Genomic DNA, 21,311 nt, shown 5'->3' with positions numbered 1-21,311 from the left:
GAACTTGAAACTGTGATGAAAAACGCAATAACATAGACGCACAAACCGTCTCTTTATATCGAAAAGTCCACCGGCGTAATAAAGAATCCGAAACAATTTGTTAATAAAACAGTAATTTTCCGGTCACCGCCACTAGACTTTACGGAAACCGGTTGATTTTCGCATGATTGAGTATTTTCATCAAAACTTGTCACAGACGCTGTAGCGGCAGCAACAGCGACTTTCCAGATAGTGGATGAATATGGAGAAGACACTAAGGAGAGCCTCGGGAGCCTCGTTTGATCCGCTTTCTGTATATTCTGTTACTTCACCAAACCGCCCGGACTGACCGTTGCAAATTGTTGCAAAAGACTCTCGGTCGGTTTTAAATTAAAATCTTTGTATCAAATATAGCCTCGGGATCGGTTGGATCGGAGACATCGAAGGCATCGGGACTATTTTGAATTCGAAGAATCCCGCCCATATTCTTGTATGTAACTTCGATAGATTCATGCACTTTTCTTCCTACGAATGGGCACTTCTTGCTCCCATTCTAGACAGTTAGTTTCGTACAATTCCATAACAAAGTGAGTCATTCCATGTTAACATGCTCCTGGTTAGGAATTGAGGCTAGTTTATTGGTGTTTCTGGACTAAATCATCAATCTCGGCTTAATGTGAAACGATCAAATGCACAAAGTGCTGTCTTTCTGCAAAACTGCGCCAACAAAACACTTGCCAATAAAACGGGGCCACCCTTCGGTACCCGGCGTGGGATGGGCTTTCGGCTTAGAAGCTTTGAAATAAAGTAACAACATTTTGATATTCCTGCGGCCAGTGCACACCGGTCTTGCAGTGAAACCGAAACAGGAAACATAAATGTCACAATGATGACCAACGGGCGTTTGACTGTAAATACGGCGGGGGGCCCAGTATTGCCAGCCGGGGCCGAGCGCCAACGTGCTCGTCTCCACGTTGCCTCGGTGGGTGAACTCGTAAAATAAATCACAGTTTGACGGTTTTCGGGTCACACACTGCCCAACACGCCCATTCCGGCTCGCTAGGCCACCGAGCGGGGTTTGTGCCGATGACTGGCACTACTGGCGTGGCGTGGCAAGGTTTTTAGCCTGGCCGGCTTTTTTCGGGACGGGAAATCCAGCATAGAGGAAAAAATTATAATCTCTTTTCCAACCCATTTCGAGGGGGCCACTAGCACACTAGGGCCGTAACATATTCTGCCGGCATCGGCTGGCCGGAAAGAAGAAAGATTCCGTACCGGAAGCTTATGTGATGGGCGAAATTGAAAAGTGTTGCCACCACCGCCCACCATAGGCATAGGCAGTGCGGAACCCCGTCATGGGGGCCCTGCCCTGTGTCATGTGGCAGTCACGGTGGTCTAGTTTCATCGGTAGGCGTAGATGCGGAATGCTTCGACAATGTAGATATGACCGAGAAGGACCCATATGATCCCAAATCCAGTCCTCTAGCGCCCCGAATCGTCCGTGTCCGTTAGACGCGCGGCCGTCTCTCGCTGTCTAATTGGATTTGGCGAACATTACGCCCAATGTTTGGATGAATGCCGATCGAGACTGCAGCGTCGTAAATTTATGGTAATGGCTCCGGCAGAATGTACTAATTGGACACCCCGGTGTGACTTGAGACAGCTGGGGGGAATAAAAAAAACATGACCGTAACAGTGATATTTTACCACCCATTTCATTTAGTTTCTGAAGAAAATTGTGGAATATTGCAAAGTATTTGAATCACTTTGAATTGAATCATTTGAACAGAAGAGATGCTGAATAGATGCTGCTCGCTGCTACTGCTAATAAAGTAAATGTTCTCAAGAATCTCAAGAAGCTACCGTTGAGTCAAGCTGTAATCGAAACGAATCGTATTTGAGCGCCTGAACTTAGATAAATTCAAAAACATAAATTTTGAAAAATCAAATGTACCTCTCGCATTACCGCAACATTGATTTAAACTGCAACGCCAGAATGGCGCGTTTGGTTGAAGGCTTACGAAAAAAAATACGGCCACGCTGCACCGTTGGGAGCACGGTTGGAAAAATACGTTTTAATAAACCGCGACCCATTTCCGGATGGCTGGCGGTGCGAACAGCGAACCATAAATATTAATTCACAGTTTTAGAATTTCGCCCGCTCCGCTCCCGAGGAAACGGGTCCTGCGGGAGCCCGCGGGACACACCTGAAACGTATAAAACAGGCACCCACCGGGCGAAACGGGCCCGACTGCACCACGGGCAGCGTGGCCGGACCAGTTTTCGGCGTAAACAAATTCTAATTTAGTAGCCCCGTTAGTAGTGTTTTCGTGTTGTTTTCGAACAAAACCAGAAAAAAACTACCAAAAATATAATGCCATTGAAGAAAGGGCCCCGCGTATGTCATGGTTTGCAAATTAAAGTGTTGTTTTTCCGCGCGCTTTCTTCATTTTGAAGCATTCACAACACGCCCGGCCACAGGATGAGGACCCCGCTCCGGTGGCCGGTGAACCCTCCTTTTCTCATCCCCGTGCTATATTTTACGATCGCGCCCACGAAATCATTCCGCCGTCAGCGTAAGTATTACAAAAATTGAGAACCACTGGAGCCCGCGGAACCGTCCGTGGCACACATACACCCACACGTCTCCATAAAATAAAGTGCGGCAAAACATAGTTCATGTGGATGGCCTTTGTTTTTTGTCCACCGGAATCAAAGCATTGGCCGCCGAACCGGGGAATTGTTCATGATTCAGTGGAACGCTGTGTTTTATTGCGTCACTGTGTATGTGTATGGCCGGTACCCGTTAATGCGGTGTGTCCCGGGACCGGGTTGGGTCGGGAAAATCCCACATCGCGCAGGGGCGCAAAAAGATTTAGATCATAAATGCTGGGGGTATGCTGGATGCAGGCCGCTGGCCGCTCCTGATGAAATGAGTAACATATGCGCGTTTAAATGTTCGTACGGATGGGGCATTCGGGGGCCTGGTTGTAAAAAGGCGACCGAGCAACACCAGACATCCTGGCCGGGTTAATGGCGTATTTTCCGGACCCGCCGTCCTCTATCGTCGCCGTTCCGTGCGCTGCGCACGTGATGGCCTCCCGTTTTTCTGTGCAACCGGGCTGACGGAACCGAGCACTTAAAGGGTTGCGATTTGAACCGGCACGGCGACCGGCGCGGTGCAGAAAAGGAAAATTAAATCACCATCCATCTCGCCAACACCAAAACTAAGAGCCCATTTACTAGACCCCCAACTGGTGTGCAAAGTGTGAGAAGACGTCGCGGAGAACGACGGCTTTTGACCGAAATTAATTTGATGAAGGGAAATTTTGATGACCAAATTTTATTATCTTTATTCGTCTATACAAATAGCGCACCGAGGGAGAGAGAGAGAGAGTGAGACAGGCAGACAGACAAACAAAGTGCAGGCTTAACGTTGCGCAAACCGACGAAATTGGCCACTCCAGAAGACCTTTGCTGTGCCGGTTGGACTTTTACTGCCGCTCGATAGTGTGCCCCGCCTGTGATGCTTCTCTACGCAGACCTCTTGGTGGTTTTTGGACGACACTTTCTGGCAAAAGGGTTTTAATCTGTACCCTATCAAACAGGCCACAGCGTCACGGGCGATGATCCTGGTGACCTCGGGGCCATTTGAGGATTAGTTTTCGTCCATTTAGTTGCTGGTCACCGAGGTCGTCATGCTTGCGATTGTGGTTAAGCCGTGTAATGGGATAGAAGCAGATAATTCGGCTAGTTTACTCCTAACATCCATATCGCATCCATATGTGGTATGCATGCTCAATTTCACATTTTAAAAATTTAATAGATAACTAATAGTAATTAAAAGTATGTAGCGATATTGTTTCGAACAGTCCGCGAATGCGAACTCGAGCAGTCGAGCAGCGCGGTCAAGCAGCACGGTCGATCAATAGTCAAGTATTCATTGAACTATTTATTCCGCACCTTCGAAGAATAGTTAAGAACTTTTGTGGAGACGCTCAAAGCTACAGGACGAGTTTAACCACTACTCTCGATCACAAATATAAAATAAAGGAAGTTTGATAATTTCTACAAGTACACTGAATCATTGAGTACGAATAGATAGTCGTTTCTCCAACAATACAAAGGGTGCGCATTTTTTAGTACCAAAATGTGTAATTAAAAAACGCTCAATCAACACTTGTTTTCATTTACAGTACATTACAATTACAGTAAAAAAAAGAAAAAAAGACATAGAACTTTTGGGTTAATGTTACTGTTAAAAAAACTAAAATCAATTACGTTGAAGAATTTTTGGGGGGTAAAGCAAATTAAATTCGATTTCTACGTTTAATACACAGAGCACAGCACCAAAACTCCTCTGCCGCCTTCGGGGGCAAGAAAGCGAAACAACCAAAACACTCCATCATCTGTTCGGGTGGAGGGTGATGCTTGCTTTGCATATTTAATGATTTTCGATCGCCTTGTATCGTCCCGAGATTGTTCTGCGGGGTTGATTGGTACAAGTGACACTGTTGACCTCGACTTGAACACGAAAAGAGCTTATTCCGCACGAACCAAGCTCCGAACTCCTTGCCGTGGGTGTTTGTGTCCTTGCCTTGTCGTTCCGTCGTCCCCTCTGGCTCCCTCGACTTCGGCTTCTCACTTCCCCGCCGATGTGTTCATCCTTTTAACACGGTGGACTGGCTCAGGCGATGCTGAGAACTGATAAACTTTCGCAAGCAACTCGTTCTCGGCTCAAGATGACAGCAAAGGCACCGCTACCAGTAAACACGTCTCGCTCGCCGGCATTGGTTACCGTTTGGCATCGTAAATCTTTCTGGCCAAAGGAGTAAAATCGATACTTTGACTGACCTGCACTCACCCAATCTGGGCCGGGATCTCGATGGAGGATCCTGGGAGGATTCGCATGGAAATATTGATTCTCATGGTTGTCGAGCTTTAACACTTTCATCTCCGACAGGGATGATCGGATGAGATGTTGTTGGTGATAAGATCGTCGGAAATACGTCTCCGCTGTACGATTAAAAATCAAGCGACACATTTCGCTTACCGAAACATGCTTAAGGTTTTTACTGTTTAGTTTTTCCTCTATTCGTCCCAAATTTTTGATGATGGATTTTTTCTTATCTAATGGTCATTTCGGTTAGTTTGCTAGAAAAATGTTAAAGCGTTTAATGTGTACGCCATGTTTATGTAGCTTACCTAACACACAGACTGTGACTTTCGCCGTTATGCCACTGGCTGCCGGCCTTTGGCTTTGATAAGTTCGAAGTCTATTATTGTTAGTGATGAAATATAGCAGAGCAGAGCCGAAAAAAGCTATCGCACCACAAGATTAATGTCCAATCATTTTTCACGCGCCTCGTCGCCGCATTATATCGTTGTCGAATGTTCGGCAGATATTTCACGCGCTTACTTCCCGGAACCGATATTCGGCGCGGCACCAGGTATCAAATTGCTCCGCTCGGCGAGCTCAGATAAATGAATCAATTACAGGCTAATCATGCGAAAAAGGAAAAGTGTATTTTGGAGGGGGCGAAAAAATGTTTGCCAAAATTGAGTCGTTGCCAAAGTTTTTTGATCAATGTTTCGATTAACGTGGGACGCCGCCTTCGACTGTACACTGGCCGGGGCCACCAGACACTCGGTGGGTCGCTTCTCAATCATTCAATCGATGCTGTACGACGCACATTCGAGAAATCAATTCCATAGCGACTTCCGGCAGGTCGACACATGCCAAATGAATCTTGTAGATCTTATGCAAGAGAAATGTCCCGATCTAATGACTCGTTTGTGGCATAAGGTATATAAATTGCTTTGTGGAAGTTATAAAGCTTCACTATATTTCAAAACGATTGTAATTCTAATGGATTCGGAATAATTCGGTCATCAGGATTTCGGAATAAATTTGCAATATTTTCGTACTCTATCATCCCAATAATCCGACCGTCGACATGACGAGCTTTGGCACTAACGAACCTGGCCCGACTGGCGACCGCTGCGCTCCGCTCCGGTAACACATACGCAGTCTAATTTTAATTAAAATAAAAGCAGCCCCCTTTCGTGCCGCATTAATGAGCCCCACGCCGCCACTAGCTTTATAATTTACTAATTGACCTGCATTCCACCTTCAGGTCTGTTGGTGTTCGGGAGCCCCGTTCTACAAATCACCACAACACCACAGCGGCTGTGACAAATGAACCATGCGATGGAACGGCTCCAGTCGTCAATCATCGGGAGACAAATGTTGACAAATGGCCCCAGAACGTGGGCAACCTTGGGCCCTGTTACACAGCGCGTGGATTCCAGTGTCAGGTTATTAGGGACCCCGCTGGGTGCATTCGTTCCTCGGTACTTCGCAGATGCAGCTGCAGCTCTAAGCCGTTCGTGAGTGCACAAAACGTTAGCAATGCGCCTCCGTCGCAGTTCGAAGATTGATTTGCAATCAGCGTTGCTTCCGCTGTATGTGGTGTCGAAAGTATGCTGCCTTAATGCGTACGACTACAGGCCGCCAAAATCGAAACCGAATCCTGGGGCGCCGGGGAACTTCAACAATGCACCAATTAATCGCACGAAGGATCTGATCATATCCGTGGATGGGAGCTGCCGGGCTCTTCATCCGGACGCTTCCGCTGACGAGCCGGCGCCGAGTCGAGTGTTGACGTTTTCGATAATTGGAATCGTGCATGCGGCCAGCTGTAGCCTCGGCTACTCCGCGTACCACATCATGTCCTCGCTGCGGCAGTCCAGCAAATTAACTGACACCAACCTGGTCCGGGTGGCGATTGATTTGAAGAATCAGTACGTCGGCTGCCTGCTGGTGTTGGCTCTCGTTACTGTGTCGGTCATCCGTCAGCCGGCCCTCGGCCGGCTCATCGGCACGCTGCTCCGGATAGACGAGGCCAACGAGCGGACGCTTTCGAGCCTACCTGGGCCTGGACACCGGCCGAGCTCGGTAAACAATGCCGCCTGGCTAAGGTCCGAGCACCGCATTGCAGTGAACCGGAGCCGCCCGCCTTGGACTGACCTCGGCGCTCCTTTTTCGGTGCGATTTCAGGAACATCCTGGTGATGCTTATCTCCGGCGTTGGCGTGAAAGCGGTGCTCGAGGTGACCAACTGTCTGATGTACATCCGCGACAGTGGCTCGCCCTTTTCGTCGTACTGTTTGGTGCTCTGCATCGTGCCGCAAACCCTGTGCGTTGTTTGCGAGCTACAGTACGTGGCGTTCGCGCTCCTTATCCGGGACCGGTTCCGGCTGCTCAGTCGGATGCTTCTTCGGCTGCAGCCACACCTGCTGCGAGGTGATGGCCAGGCATTCGGGTTAATGCGACGGATCACCTCCGTCCACGTGCAGCTGACGAAAGCCATCCAGCTGCTGAACGAGTCCTTCGGGGTGCAGAATGCCATCCTGTTGCTGTTCCAGTTCGTGACGCTAGTCGAGCTCGGTTACAACGCCTGCATGATGGTGGTCCGGTAGGTACGCCAGTCCCGCCTGATTTCCCTCAGCGCACCCAAAGTGACTACTTTCCACTCCCACTCGGTTCACCTGTTCGAGTTCGAAGCTAATGCTTTTTATTATATTCCATTCAGCTTGGGATTACATTGGATTAGAACGTGCCATCATTAAAAAGTTTCATTAGTCCTTCAATCTCTGTTGGTCCCACAATTTGCAGAGATGTTATCGAGTTTTAATTATTCTGTTTGAAGTGACAAAGTATTTTCTCGGAATCACCCGAATCACTGCAGATACGATGACGATGATCCGACAGTTTCACACGAGTTTGTCGAAACCGTGCTCTGGGTTGGTTGGTTCTTGCTGGAAATATTCGTGTTTTGCTACTTCAGCCACATCCTGATCGACGAGGTAAGTTGGGTGCTCGACGTACCAACGTAGTCAACGCCGTTGCACTCCGCCATCGTTCGCCACTTTCAGGCACGGGAAACGAACAACCGATTGAAGCTGCCGGGTGTTTATAGCTTGACTCAAGCGGACCACTTCCGGCTGGTAAGCAGGGTGCAGCAGCGTTTTGTGAAGATATGGTTTTTCTTACAACTTCCCAATTCTCTCTACGGAACAGGTTTCCTATGAGCAAATAAGAATGATTAACGAGAGACTCAGTTGCAGCTGTGCAGGACTATTTGTGGTGGACCTTTCATTATTGTTTGCGGTAAGATTCAGCGTGTCGTAAGTGAAAAGGCATCCAACCTTTCCAATCCCTTCATTCATTCTCTAGATAATCGCTGCAACGACCACGTACCTTATCATATTGATACAGTTCGATCAGTCGTTTAACGAGAGCAGCTGAACGCGTTGGTAATACATCAGGAGACTTTGTTCGATTTTTTGCTTACTGAATGAAAATAAACTGAATGTATAAGCAACCAACAGATCATCTGGATGGTGATTACCTCTATTAAGGCTCAAATTGTTCCGAAGTTGAATAAAATGTGACGAATCACTGCACTCTCCGTCACGCGAACCCACAGGTGGTCATGTCGTGCCATCGCCAAACCCAAAACCCAAGACTATTGATTGGAAAACGACCTGATTTATCATCGGCAACCGTCCGTCGGCAGTTACGGGACCGTAAGAACGTCTCCCTGGTCATGCAACTTGAAACTAGGCACGTAACTGCCCGATTGGGCCGTAACCTTTTTTTCGAGCCCAACATATGTCCCATTGGTTTACGATTTCAGTCCTTAGGGTCGCCTTCTCCCCGCTCCCAGGCTCTAGCGCTGCGAAGCGAATAAATATTTGCCCAAATAAACACATTCTCGAATGAGGCCCACAGCTGACACCCCACAGGTTGGCAGTTGGCCAAATCCTTGGTAACCTTGGGCCAACGGAATCCACCTTTGTGCGGAACCGTCGCCGGATGTCCTTTCCGTCATCCATCAATACGAACCACCGTCGGCCGTTGCTGTGGGTCATCGATTCCTTGACAGCGGTCGAAAAGCGGTAAATGATCTTCGGGTTCCTTCCGGCGTTCGTTAACCACCTGCGGTGCGGTGCGGTTATGCAATAGATGCTAAACTATTTAACACCCGAAATGAGTCGTCACAACGTGATAATTGATATTTTAGGAAGTTCTCGTTCTGTTGCGTCAACTGTCCATCAGTCGGTGTTAACACTGTGGCCTTTTTCCATATTCGCCTTTTATATTTTAACATAAAATTATTCTCCATCTTTCAATATTATTTTCCTGTTCTATAACCTGAACATGTACTTTGTTGCTGCAAAAGGATTTTCGCTAGATATTCTCGACGGCGAATTCAGACAGCCACTTTCGCTCAATCCATTGTATTAAGAATCTCCACCAGCAAACCAGTGTTTTGAATGGCACTTGTCGAGAGCTATCAGTGACCAAACGAAGGCGCGAAGGGGGACTATATTATCACTTCTTGCCTATTTATAATAACTTTTTCATGTGCAATAAAACTGCAAAGAATAAACTACTCTCGCCATTGTCGGACGCTGGGCGCTGAAAAGCCGAAAGGAGATGCTTTGAAAATATGCTTAAGATGCGCCAACGAATCGTCCTGCCGCCCTGCGGAAAGCTGGCTCACTGACAACCGGCCGCTCATTTCGGCGTGACGTTGCTCCAGCGCCTATGCACCTTGCTCATGCACCGTGAAGCCAATATGGAATAAATTATGGAAATAAAGTGAGCTGAATATAATACATCATGCGAAGTTCAGCGGCGTCATAAATTGCTTGCTCGCCGACAGAGAAACAAGACTGCAAAATTGTCTTTGGAGCAATTCCGCTTACTGACACGGCTGCGGTGGCTTTTGTAGCGAATGGGCTCAGAAACGTGTCGGGCCCAAATAAAGTCCATGAATACAGAATCATCATAAATAACGCCGGAATGTTTACACCTTTTCAGTCGCCTTGCCACTGCCCGTGAAGGAAGTGGGTTAAAAAAGCGTAATTCTTCAGTTAGATTAGGCACATCCGAGTGACTATGACATGGTTCAACATTATTTATGAGAAGTGCCAATGTTAAAGAAAAAAATCTCCTGCCATGTTTATCATCCGGCACTGTAGGCAAAAAAAGAATTTTATAACACTTTCCTTCACTAGAATTAACGGACTTTAGTATTTTAAATGGCGTACAGAATCGTAAAAACTAGTTTAAAATCTGCCTAGTTTTGGTGCTCAACGTACTCCACTTTCCTTTGGTGCACGATATTGCCGAAATAAATCCATAAAATGTGCAACGGTTTGCAAAAATATGCGCATTATCGTACAGATAGTGTTGCTTCATCATCTCCTCTTTAATCTGTATATTAATTTAGGTTATTGTGATCGGTGTCCTCGTTGGAATGTTTTGAGTAGCACCGAAAAGGGTGGGCGATAGTTATGGCACTACCGAAGGGTTGTGTTGAGCTTCGTGGGCAATCTTTGATGTGCTATATTAATAACCATCCCGTTATCACCACTTCGGCAGCAGTTCCGCCAACATCATAACTATCAATCAGTACGGCTGCTGCTAGAAAGGGGTGCGATCTTGGTGCGATTTCGATCCTGCTTCCGGTGATGAGAAATAGATTGCTACTCATCTTGCTATACCATGCACATAGCCATTTAAAATAAATAATCACCTCAAAAATGTAACGATACAATATCTAATTAATAAAAGATATGAAACAAACGAGAAAGCCTAGTTTATCTTGCAGCAGTTACCAATATGAGAAAGAGCTTCGATAACAAACCATTTAAAGAGCCTAAGAGAAATCTAATCACACAAAGGATTAGCGTTGAAAAATTACTTTCAAACACTTATTTTTAATTTCCAGTTGCTCAATTTTGCAATGGTGCTTTGTTGCATATTTTAAAAAATCCATTCCTTCTCCCTGCGAATGGGAGTTTCAATTTCGCCAGCCAACCGACGCAAGCTCGAGCCCCACATCGAAAGCCCGGCTAATGGACTAACTGACAGCAAACTGGCACTTTGCTATCTGTTGTGCGCTAAAAGACTGCGCTTTTGACACACAGCCTGCTCCTGAAACTCGAAGCACCACAACCCGGATCATGTCCACCGACGTTATTGTTGGCTGATCCGCTACATCCCATCCCATACACGGGTCTACCTGACTGCCCTTTGGGTCTGCTAGTAGGCTGTGAAATCTTCCAACTCTCTTTAGCACCACTTACGAGGGCTGCTATTAAAGTACGTTATTGACAGTTCATTGAAAAAGAACCCTTCCAGGGATTGCGTGGAAAAAGTGGACCAAGAAAGCCCCGCTGCGAAGGTTTCATGTTTCCGTTCAGCTAAACAATCGAACTTGCTCCATCAATTCGGATATTACAAAAGTAGAAAATCTTTTACAATATCCGAATTGGCGAAAAAAGTTTGATTTTTTAACTGAATTGAATAGACAGTTGATTGACAGTCATTGACAGAATTGATTTTATTGATAGTTTAAAAAACAAAATATCGCATTGCCGCTATTACAACTAAACATACCAGATAAAAGTCGTCCTCATTGTTGTTGTGTAACTTATTGAAAGATGCGCTTAAACATGATTCGTAAATGCTGCGTGAAGTTAAATAGTTTTTCAAAACGTGCTCCACAAAACAATTGGAATAAAAATTGGTGCAAGTTAAGAGTTTCTTGCCCTCGTCCTTCGACCTGAAGCAAATCCCGACCTAAAATACTCTACAGATTGATTGAGACGTCACAGCTTCGGTTGTTTATGAGTACAAGAATAATTGTTCACTCAACGGGACGCAAAATTGCTAGACATCGTGTACCATCAATCAAAATACGTTTGAGTCTGTGATAAATGGGGCATCGGCAATTAACGATGCTGAGTGTCGAGGCGGTCCGTGTCGAAGAAACAGCCCAGGAAACTGACAGTGAATATGAACCAATCAATTTTGCAAAACAATCTGGTGAATTTCCCTTCAAAGCAGAGTTAAAGATTCTGTAAAATATTCTCAAACTTGAAATTTGATACAAACAAACTATTAAGTAATCGCAGTGACGGTGTTGTGAACTAATTCTTAACTACGATAATATGAAACAGGAAGAGCCGCGTCTCTGGCCCCCTGGCGACGGGAAAATTGGTGATTTATTACACTCGGTCCTGATTGGGGACAAATTATTACACCGAAATTCGTTCAACGTTACATTGGAAATAAGCTCGATCACTGGCGCTCGCTTCCGGGGTTGCTGTAGATCCAACGCTCTATGCTAATTTGGCGAATTCACCCAAGAGTGGTGTCCTGGTGAGCGAACTACCCCGCAGCATCGCAGCCCCGTGACACAGCAGTTTTGGGAGAACATTTCTCCTTCGGGAAGCGAGTTTGACCGGTGCTAATGGTTTTTCCAATCAGTTTCAGAAAATCGTGTCCGATCCGATCGATACTTTCGGAAGATTCTACGACGTGTCTGAGGGTCGTGCGGCCGGATTTAATGAAAGATCGACTCCGGAGTCTACCCTTCCAGCAGCGTTGTTGAGATGTATTAATTAGAAAAGAGCAAATGTTAGTAAGAAAGAAAAGAACAACAACCTTCAACCTTGTACCATATTTCCAAGCGGCAGAAAATGATCAGGAAACAGGGTTATTGGTGATGATGATGATGATGATGATGACTGATATTCCGGGCAACTGGACGGTATACGATTAATGCAGATAATTATGATGGCGCATAACTTAGTTCAGTTAATATCCGGTGTAAACCAGTAATCCGTTAAGACCAGACACAAACTGCGTGGCAGACCGTTATCGGGTATTTTTATTTTTAAAACAGCTTTCACCATTTTGCTGAAAAAGACTGCAGACTTTCTTAAGCAACAGTTTAAAATTTAAATTAGATGACTCAAACATGTGAGGATCCGTGACTATATGCGGTGTCTTCGGTGTAGCGTAGTTCGTGTATAGTTAGGGCAGGAGTTAACCGGTGTCAACGGATATACTCTCTTTTTATTATTCCATGCTATAATTTTTTAATTAAATTTATAATATAAAATTGTGTGAGTCTTTTCATTGAATATTCCATTTTCACATGGTGCTCAAATCCTCAAGCTCAGAAATTGGGTCCTTTGCGGAGTGCATGACTTGCCTTATTGATGCTCAAATCGATTGCACTGAATCCCTGTAAGCTTTATGTTGTGCTCTGGTCGCATAGAGAGAAGCCTTGTTGAGTCAAATTTCACACCAGCATTAAATCGCAATGCACTAAAGTTCACCGACGTCTCGGTTCACGAAACAATTTTGCTAATATGAAATATGAAAACGGTTTGTAAAGACCCATTTGACATTGGGCTAGGGTGTCATAAATTCGTTCGGTTCATATATTAGCAGCAAATATGGCATATTAATCGGGCAGCGGCACCGGGACGGTACCTACGGATACCCGTGCGTCCAGGAGATTGACCTGGTTGGTGTGCTTTGCATTACGCTGCCTAATAATGTATCATCATGCAGCATGCACTAGGAACACAGCGCTGGGACTATCAGTCACTTCTGCTGTGGCTGTGGAAGATGGAACCCATTCGGTGTGTTTCAGATATGGTTTCGATGAAATTTATGGATCCAATTACAAGTTTCTCAACTATCGTAACCTTGTAATGAGGTTGGCAAACTTTGTGATGAAGTATCACGGATTCGGCACCCGGTTCTCGTCTAGTTTGCCGACCGTTCGCTACCCGTTGCTAAAGGCTTTCATCAAATTCTCAGGCTCGAATGACGTGAAGACCGCGATGAAGCAAAATTGGTGACGCAGATGAACATCAGCATGGCCGCAATCAGAGCTGAATAATTATAGAAGAACCAACCAATAAAAGAAGAACAAACCAATGTACAAATTTAGCAAAAACGTTCGCTTAAACTACAAGCCGTTAGAGATAAGAAACTATTTCCGAGATTTAAATAAATGCTTGGGGGGGATGCAATAGTACAAACGAAAACTTTAACCGAAAAATATTTACGTCTTTTCACTAATGATGACTAGAAAAAAACATTAACCAATATTTACCGGGTAAATATAACGTGTAAATATTAACCGTACATTGAAAAGCTTATTTTTTTTTTCTTTTGTATTATAGAGGCTTTGAGCCATAGTGGCCTAACATTCGTCTCTTGACATTGAAAAGTGACAATTAAAATGTGCAGAAATTTTGCTGAAATTCTTAGTCCCAAATTCTCCGAGCCTGGCACGGCATGTCTTTAAGATGCGAGTCCGGGCCAAACGTTGAAGTGGTTTCCGGAAAACTCCGATGCCGTTAGTGAAAGAAAGGTGCGAAAAGCACCACATTAGGTCGTTGTTGGATGGCACGTCGCCATTGAAGATGCTTATTTTATGAACGACCTGAAAAGGCTCCACTTCGTCGTCCAGTTCGTGCAGTTTTATGGTTCCGGCCCTCAAACGGGCGCTTACCGGTGAAAGGATGTTTACGACTGAGTCACCAGGTCTCTCGGTATGCGAAGCCCAGCCCCGGGCCCGGAGTGGCTGCACATAAAAATACTACTCGAAAATGGGCGAACCATTTCTAAGATAACAAAACCTGGAATTCAAAGCCGAGAGCGTGAAGTGGCTTTACTTTCGAAATATTTGCCTTAGTTCGGAAGTTCCAAACATCTCGACAAGGCTAGTCTTACGGTATCAGCATCATCAGGCACAGATATCGGTTCTATTCCGGTCCCTTTGGTCAACCCCTAGTTTAGCGGCGGTTGCTACAGTACTGTTAGTTAGCTTTTCTCGTTAGCTTCGCAATATGGTGGCCTCGCTTCCGGTGGTCATAAAATTGAACGGGTAACGGGTTCTTACAATTGGAGCCTTGCAGCGTTCTACGGTCCCCGGAGGCTACGTTCACTTCCTTTCGCATTTCGCATCCCGTGCCGCCGGAAGTCGCTACGAAAAGTGGCACGAGGCCGAGAATAAATATGATTGAGCGGCAACCACAATTGATAGCCTACTGCCGCTTCCGGCTGTGACCTGGCTTCAGGTAGTCCGACAAAAGTCCAGCTTTTGCGGCGATATTCTGGGCACCGCTATCGAACTGTTCCCTCAAGTTGTGCAAACTTGCGAACCGTACGGTGGATTAATGCCGGTAGACACCGGAAATGTGGATTCTACTCGGCTCACACAGGACAGGAAACAAGCAATAGATTCCGTAGCCGACGTTTTGTTGTGTCCTTTGTCATCCATGCCCGTATTTGGGCGGTTGTTCAAACATTCGTTCCCCTTGGCACTGACGTCAATCTTCGTGTCAACACTGCTCTACGTTCAAATCGTGTTGCCGAAGAGAGTGTGACACAGAAGCGGTGGCAAAAAACTCCCGTCACCAACAGAAATGTACTTCAAACTGTCCCACTTTTTCTTGCTTCGAATGGCTATGCGCATGGCAATTTTACCGACTTACCCCTGGTCGGCCGTTCTACGGTACGCGGATTTGATGAAAAAGGTAAGTGAACTAAAAAAATATATTGATAAAATCGTGCAAATCAAGGTGCGAACGATGCGACATGCATTTATAACGGTAAAAAGAAAGAAATGCATGAGGCCGTAAAAAATGGACACCACACAATAATTGGAATCGAATTTCAATTCATTGGCTTTAAATCCGTTACGTTGGTTAATATCCGCTTCGGTGCGGTCGGTTGCTTGGCTTCCTTGGCTGTCGGGAAACCGTGCCAAAGTTACCCTTTTTTTCGTTCTACCAAATGTATTACGTTGGAGATTGTATCAATAATCTGATGCAGTGCTGGCGCCAAAAGGGCCCTCTTTTCCATTAAATCAATCAAATAATCAGATTTTCCACCGGAAATTGAAAGTTCCTCTCGGTAATGTAAAAAAAGATTTTTTACGAAAGTGAAAAAATGCATCGGTTATTGCGAATTGTTCAATGTCGGGCTAGTTGAACCTGGCCTGGAGATAGTATGTCAACAGCCATTTTGAATACATAATTGCCCATTGAAAAAAGGGAAATTATTACAGTACGATAGGAAAGAATATATTTTTAATAAAACTAATTGAAGTAGCTTCAAACGCAGCTCTGTTTTTTACAGTTTAGTACGAATTATATTCTGTTTGCCAGGCATCAAAATATTATGAACATTGGCCGCTTATGAAAAATTGATTCAAAATGCTGTCTTGCTCATAGCTTAACCAGCTACTAATCTTTAAATCGGCCCATATCTTTAGGATGAGCGCTTAAAAGTTCCCATTCTCTAACCCTGTCCAGCAGCATTCCGATAACGAGACAGAAGTTTCTCAATTTGAAAGAAGAGCTTATTGTTGATCTTATTTGGCTTCACCTCGGAGCAATCGTTCAGAGCAAACCTAGCTGGCCAAATGATTAAGTGATTAGACAACTTTGTTATCTTCAAACGTCTGCAAAGCCCTTCGGATAATCTGTCTGAACTGTCTGAACACACTTTTGGAATTTAGGCGCTTTTTCCTACTTTACATACCATACCATCAATTACCAGCAAAAGGTGTCTATTTCTCTGTCAGTGCTATCTTTAACGGTTTACTGCACAAAGCTTCAATGAATTTCAACTATTATTTTCATAATGAATTTGACATGTTTAAGATACCCTCATTCGATGGACAGCATTATCTATTTGAAAACGGTTCGAGTAGCTGAGGTATCAACTTTAACAGAATCGATGTTCTGCCTCGCTTATGTCCGCGCATTTCCGCGTGTATTATGTAGCTTATGGCTCGATGCTGTGGGAGAACTGCAACCGGAAACCTTCTGTTCCTGGGGTGGAAATTTATGAGCAAGCCGTTTGTGTTCACTGGCCACAGAAATTGAACCACTTGCAGTGAGTGAGTATCAAATGCCTCTAATGATGTTCCCGCCCTAACTCTACAACTACGACCAGCGATGATATTTAGTTTTTTTAACGTCACTAGTAGAAACCTTTCCGGACTTGCCATTGAGTCATGGATGCAGCAAAACAGCAAGAACTGGATGGGAAAGTCATTTCAAAGATGATTCTCGCTGGTATAATCTATGATGAAACTATGGAAATGAATGTCAACTATCAATTTCTTTGTTCGATATGGTTCTGTTTTAAGTACAGGGTGTTCCATTAAGACATTAAGATTAAGATTGAAATGTAAAATAACTCCGCCAGTTTTTAGTCGATTTTGACCCAGTCAAATTTTAAAACATCAATGTATGCAATATTAGTCGTAGATCAATTTACGATAAAACAGCGGGATGAAATTGTAGCGCTCTACATTACAAATAATCGTTCAACTGTGAAACCTGTGAAAACTGTGCGTGCTTATTGTCGCGCAATTTCTTGAAATTGCTTTCTGTGGGGCTATTTGAAGAGTAAAGTGTATGCCATCAAACCGAAGACTACTGAAGAACTGAAAGTCAACATCACAGCGGAAATTGCTGCTATTACGCCCGACATGTTGTCAAAAACAATGAAAAATGCTCATAAAAGATCGCTTTTTGTGTGTCTAATGGGCATTTTATACCTTTAAAAAATCTTGTTCATTTATAAAAATCGACCAAGAAATAGAGGAGTTATTAACATTTTATTCAATCTCTAAGTCTTAATGGAACACCCTGTATGTTTTAACTATTGATGTAGATTTTTGTATTGTAAACAAGCAACATCATCATCAGGCAGCAGTATTTTTAAATACTGCCAGTAATTTAGTCTGTTCTTTCTGCAACGAACAGCATCAGCTAGAGAGAATAACCTACGGAAGACCTGTTAATCGCATTACTACTTGTACCTCTGCGTAGCAAATCTTTCGGATTACTCTTTACAGAACCGCTGGTCATGTTACAGATTATCGCGCCCTGTGCAAAGATCCCAGCTGTTAGTATCATTTTCCTATATTTACAAAACTTCGTCGTAAAATACATAATCAATGACCACACGATTAACTATTTAGCTGTAGGATTCGTAATAATATTGCTGAGTTCTTAAGAGGACTTGAGTGAGTTACCAGCGCTTACCAATTCATGCTCCTAGTGCTTGACTCGAACATTGCAGAACTGGAAACACGGAAAACACAGGCAATGAGTTCCATTTGAGTACTAATGGCCCATTGTGCTTTGTACTAAACCTCGTTACTCTAGATTTAGGGCATTGCCAAACTTCTTCATAATTTTATATTTCTCTCTCCGCGGAAAGGAACACAACGAAACCATGGATTCGAAAGTATCATCAGTAACCCGCATTAAGCTGACATTTGACGAGGCCGGGACTAAATCCCTTTGCCATAACGGATAGAGCCAAACTTTTGGTGCATTATAATATTTTGTTTGCATGTTCACCTGCTTGACTTGTTTCAACCGAACACGATTCATAACCGGCTCTATTAATGATTTTCCTCGTCAACTACAACTTCAAAATAGAATGAATGGATGAATTTAATCCAGCCTGGAAGAAGGCAATTTTTAAAGGATGTATACTCAGCTGCGCAATAATTTTAAACTTGTGCGTCTGGAATGCTTCACAGTGTTTTGAGTGTGTAATAACAAAGCGGAACGAGTTCGTCTCGCAACCAAAAGGCTCAGGATGACTTCATTCTGCCAGGTGCAGACTGTAATCCTTTCAACAGCGCTGGAGATTCCCCGAACGATGTATTCCCCATACTTGTAACTGACAAACTTTCGAACCACTACATAGTTCCGAAGAAGTGCCTCATAATTGATTTCAAAACCATCGTCCGTTTCCCTGTGCCCTGAAACTAGAGTACTAAAACACAATGCTCTGTAGGCAGCATCGTAGGACGGGATTTTTAAGAATACCTTACATTCACTCAGGGAACGCATGGAGCATATTCAATTTCGTGGAAGACCGACGGAGGCTATAATCTGGTTCGAGGAGAATCTGGTTCGAGGAAATGGGTTACAGGCTCGCACGCTGAGGTGCACTGCTGGGCACCTTTCGTCGGAACAATCCTCTCTTCGGTGGATGCAAAACCAGAAACATATGGGCTCTTATGGTGGGCTTTATGGCTTACGTACACAGTTACCTATCGATAAACGATCTTTTCATCCACAAAAGCAAAACAAAAAGTCAAACGCATTCGTAAGCAAGGTAAAATCGCTGCCCAACGTAACGCCAGCCGGTGGTAACGTAAAGAAAGTGAAACCCATTTTTTGCCCGTCAGCACTTGAGTAGAGTGAAATTTATAGCTATTCATGCCGGACGGTGCAGCGAAGTACAGCGAGCTTCAAAAGTAGTGACCCTACTGCCTATTATACACAAACATCCTTTTCAAACATTGGTTTGCTCGCCGGAAGTCGGAGGAGTATCGTATGCATCTTGTTTGCATACTTTCTTCACTTTTTATTTCATTATTTTATGGAGCTATCGAACCACATTTTGCTCGAATTCTTTCGCGGTCCAGTGTACATGTAAATCAGCAACAGGACTTACCCTAACCATCAACGGATTGGCCTTTAAAGATTTTTTTTATTTCCTAGTATGAGTGCTAGTAATGGCGTTGCAGCATCTCCAAAGACACAAGGCCATTTGGAGCAGATGTAATCTGTTTTTCTTTGCCATCAATATCGGAGTTTTTATGTTAAATATCCTTGTTTTCCATACGACACTGGCAAAATGTTCACAAACAGCCTTACGCTTATACACCTGAATCTTTATGTTACATCCCAACCTGAGTTCTTTCCTGAGTTTAGTGAAGTAGGTTTTAGTTTCCTGTTTCCTGCGAAGAGGTACAAACAACTTTTCTAATTACATGTTTGATTATCGATAAGTGTTACAACCTTCAAGGGTTGCATGATGTATGCTTAAAACTTGCCCTCCATAATTCTCCGCGAAAGCCAGCTCATAAAATACCCCCATTGCGCCAAAAGTCCCTGCCCATCTTCTGCCGGCTAAACAGCCATGGGCAACTGAACGATGAACCTACCGCGAAGTGTTCCGGCTTGGGTTTTTTGTTTCTCTTTCCGTGGAAGTTGCACCAACATAAAGTGCATATCAATATCCGCGTGCATGCTGTTGCACCGGAACCAATTCGTCTAATTTGAAAGTAAAATGGAACATTAAAACAACCCCAACTATGGCGGATGTGCCGAGCGCCACGATAAACTGCTCGTGTCGGCGGGCGGGCGATGAAATTAATTAGAACTTTATAACATTTTCATTCCCGTATCTTGCACGAACTCGACACGCAAACCTCCCGTCGGGCCGCCCTGAGGGGTCCCTGAGGTGCGAAAAACTTTCCGCCTGATACATGGGAGGAGCCGATGGTGATATATAATTACGAGTTCCGAGCCATAATTTAATAAAACACCTATGATAATTACCGCGCTCGCCAGGCAGCCGGGGAGTTTGAGTTTCGGATTAGTAAAACCGCTATTTATCCCAAAATTTGACCGGACGAAGTTTCAGCCCACGGTGCACGGTGAAGCTGCTGTGGAAATTCAACACATCACCTTCCCCTGGCGAAGAAAAGTAGGGACCGGACGAGCATGTAGTGGTATAAAACAATAGCGAAACAGAGAGGAGTTTGCCAGCCCTTCGAGAATATATATTCCAACAAGGAGCCCTTAGGTGTTTTCACCATGTGAATGCCTAATTTCGATACTCATTTTAAAGATTCTTCTTAAAAAAATGAGGGAGACGGTTGCGGTTTGTTGTCACCTACGTGTGATTTGACTCATGGTTTTGGCGATAGAGCAAGGCGGATTGCCCTTAGATCATCCGTCTACGCCGCTCCGATCTGTCGGTTTCCAAGCAAAATCGACGTCAGTTTGAGCCCTGACAGTGCAAGACCCTGAGTGCCAAACTTTAAATTAATGCCATTACGACTCGTCACGTAGCGCCGTGCTGTTGAAGCTAAATGTCGTCCAAGTTTTCAACTCTAATTTTGCCGAAGAACCAATCAGCCAATATTTCTCGATAGCGTACGCCATCGATGGTTACGGCGGCTCCTTCTTCATTTTCGGACAAATGGGCCAATTTGGATTCTGCGGCAACCAAAACACAAACCAAACAGTCACTCATTGTGGGTATATTGGCTTCTCTTGCACGACGAGTGGGTTTTCCCAGCCTTGAACGTTGGAAATAAGTTTTTAATATTTCCCAATATTCTGCAAGCGTGGAGCGTCCCAATTCGTAAGTATCAAAGTTTGTACCGAATGTTTACAATTTCCAACAAGAAGTTTGACGATACAAAAGTCAAGTAATCGGTAGTTTAAAATCCAAACAATGGTTGGACTACCCTATATAATCATAGTAAGAGCAGAGCTCACTAATAAAATTTCCCGCAGATCGGAGACCTTGTTTAGTATTGCTCCAAACCAAGTAACGCTACTGTATAAGCTGTGATTATTCTTTCATCTGAGACATGGTGGACATTGCACACA

General features: G+C 44.5%; 2 protein-coding genes across 2 annotated transcripts in view; one reads left to right on the top strand and one right to left on the bottom strand.

The window, feature by feature from the left end:
• The first annotated feature begins 6,391 nt into the window (after positions 1 to 6,391).
• On the top strand, positions 6,392 to 8,289 carry LOC131207905 (uncharacterized). The gene is given in 6 exon segments (XM_058200540.1): positions 6,392 to 6,960; positions 7,040 to 7,537; positions 7,730 to 7,847; positions 7,917 to 7,988; positions 8,062 to 8,151; positions 8,218 to 8,289. Coding segments are annotated over 6 exon segments (1,419 nt in total).
• A 12,361-nt stretch (positions 8,290 to 20,650) lies between these two features.
• Positions 20,651 to 21,311, bottom strand: part of LOC131207904 (toll-like receptor Tollo) — a 2,128-nt gene continuing 1,467 nt past the window's right edge. Inside the window, exon 2 of the mRNA XM_058200539.1 lies at positions 20,651 to 20,665. Coding sequence (XP_058056522.1) covers positions 20,651 to 20,665 — 15 coding nt within the window. The remainder of the gene's footprint in view (positions 20,666 to 21,311) is intronic.

Source organism: Anopheles bellator, chromosome 2, assembly GCF_943735745.2.
Source record: "Anopheles bellator chromosome 2, idAnoBellAS_SP24_06.2, whole genome shotgun sequence".
NCBI classification, from domain to species: Eukaryota; Metazoa; Arthropoda; class Insecta; order Diptera; family Culicidae; genus Anopheles; species Anopheles bellator.
The sequence above is the reverse complement of the archived record's forward strand: the minus strand, read 5'-3'. Positions and strand labels throughout refer to the sequence as shown.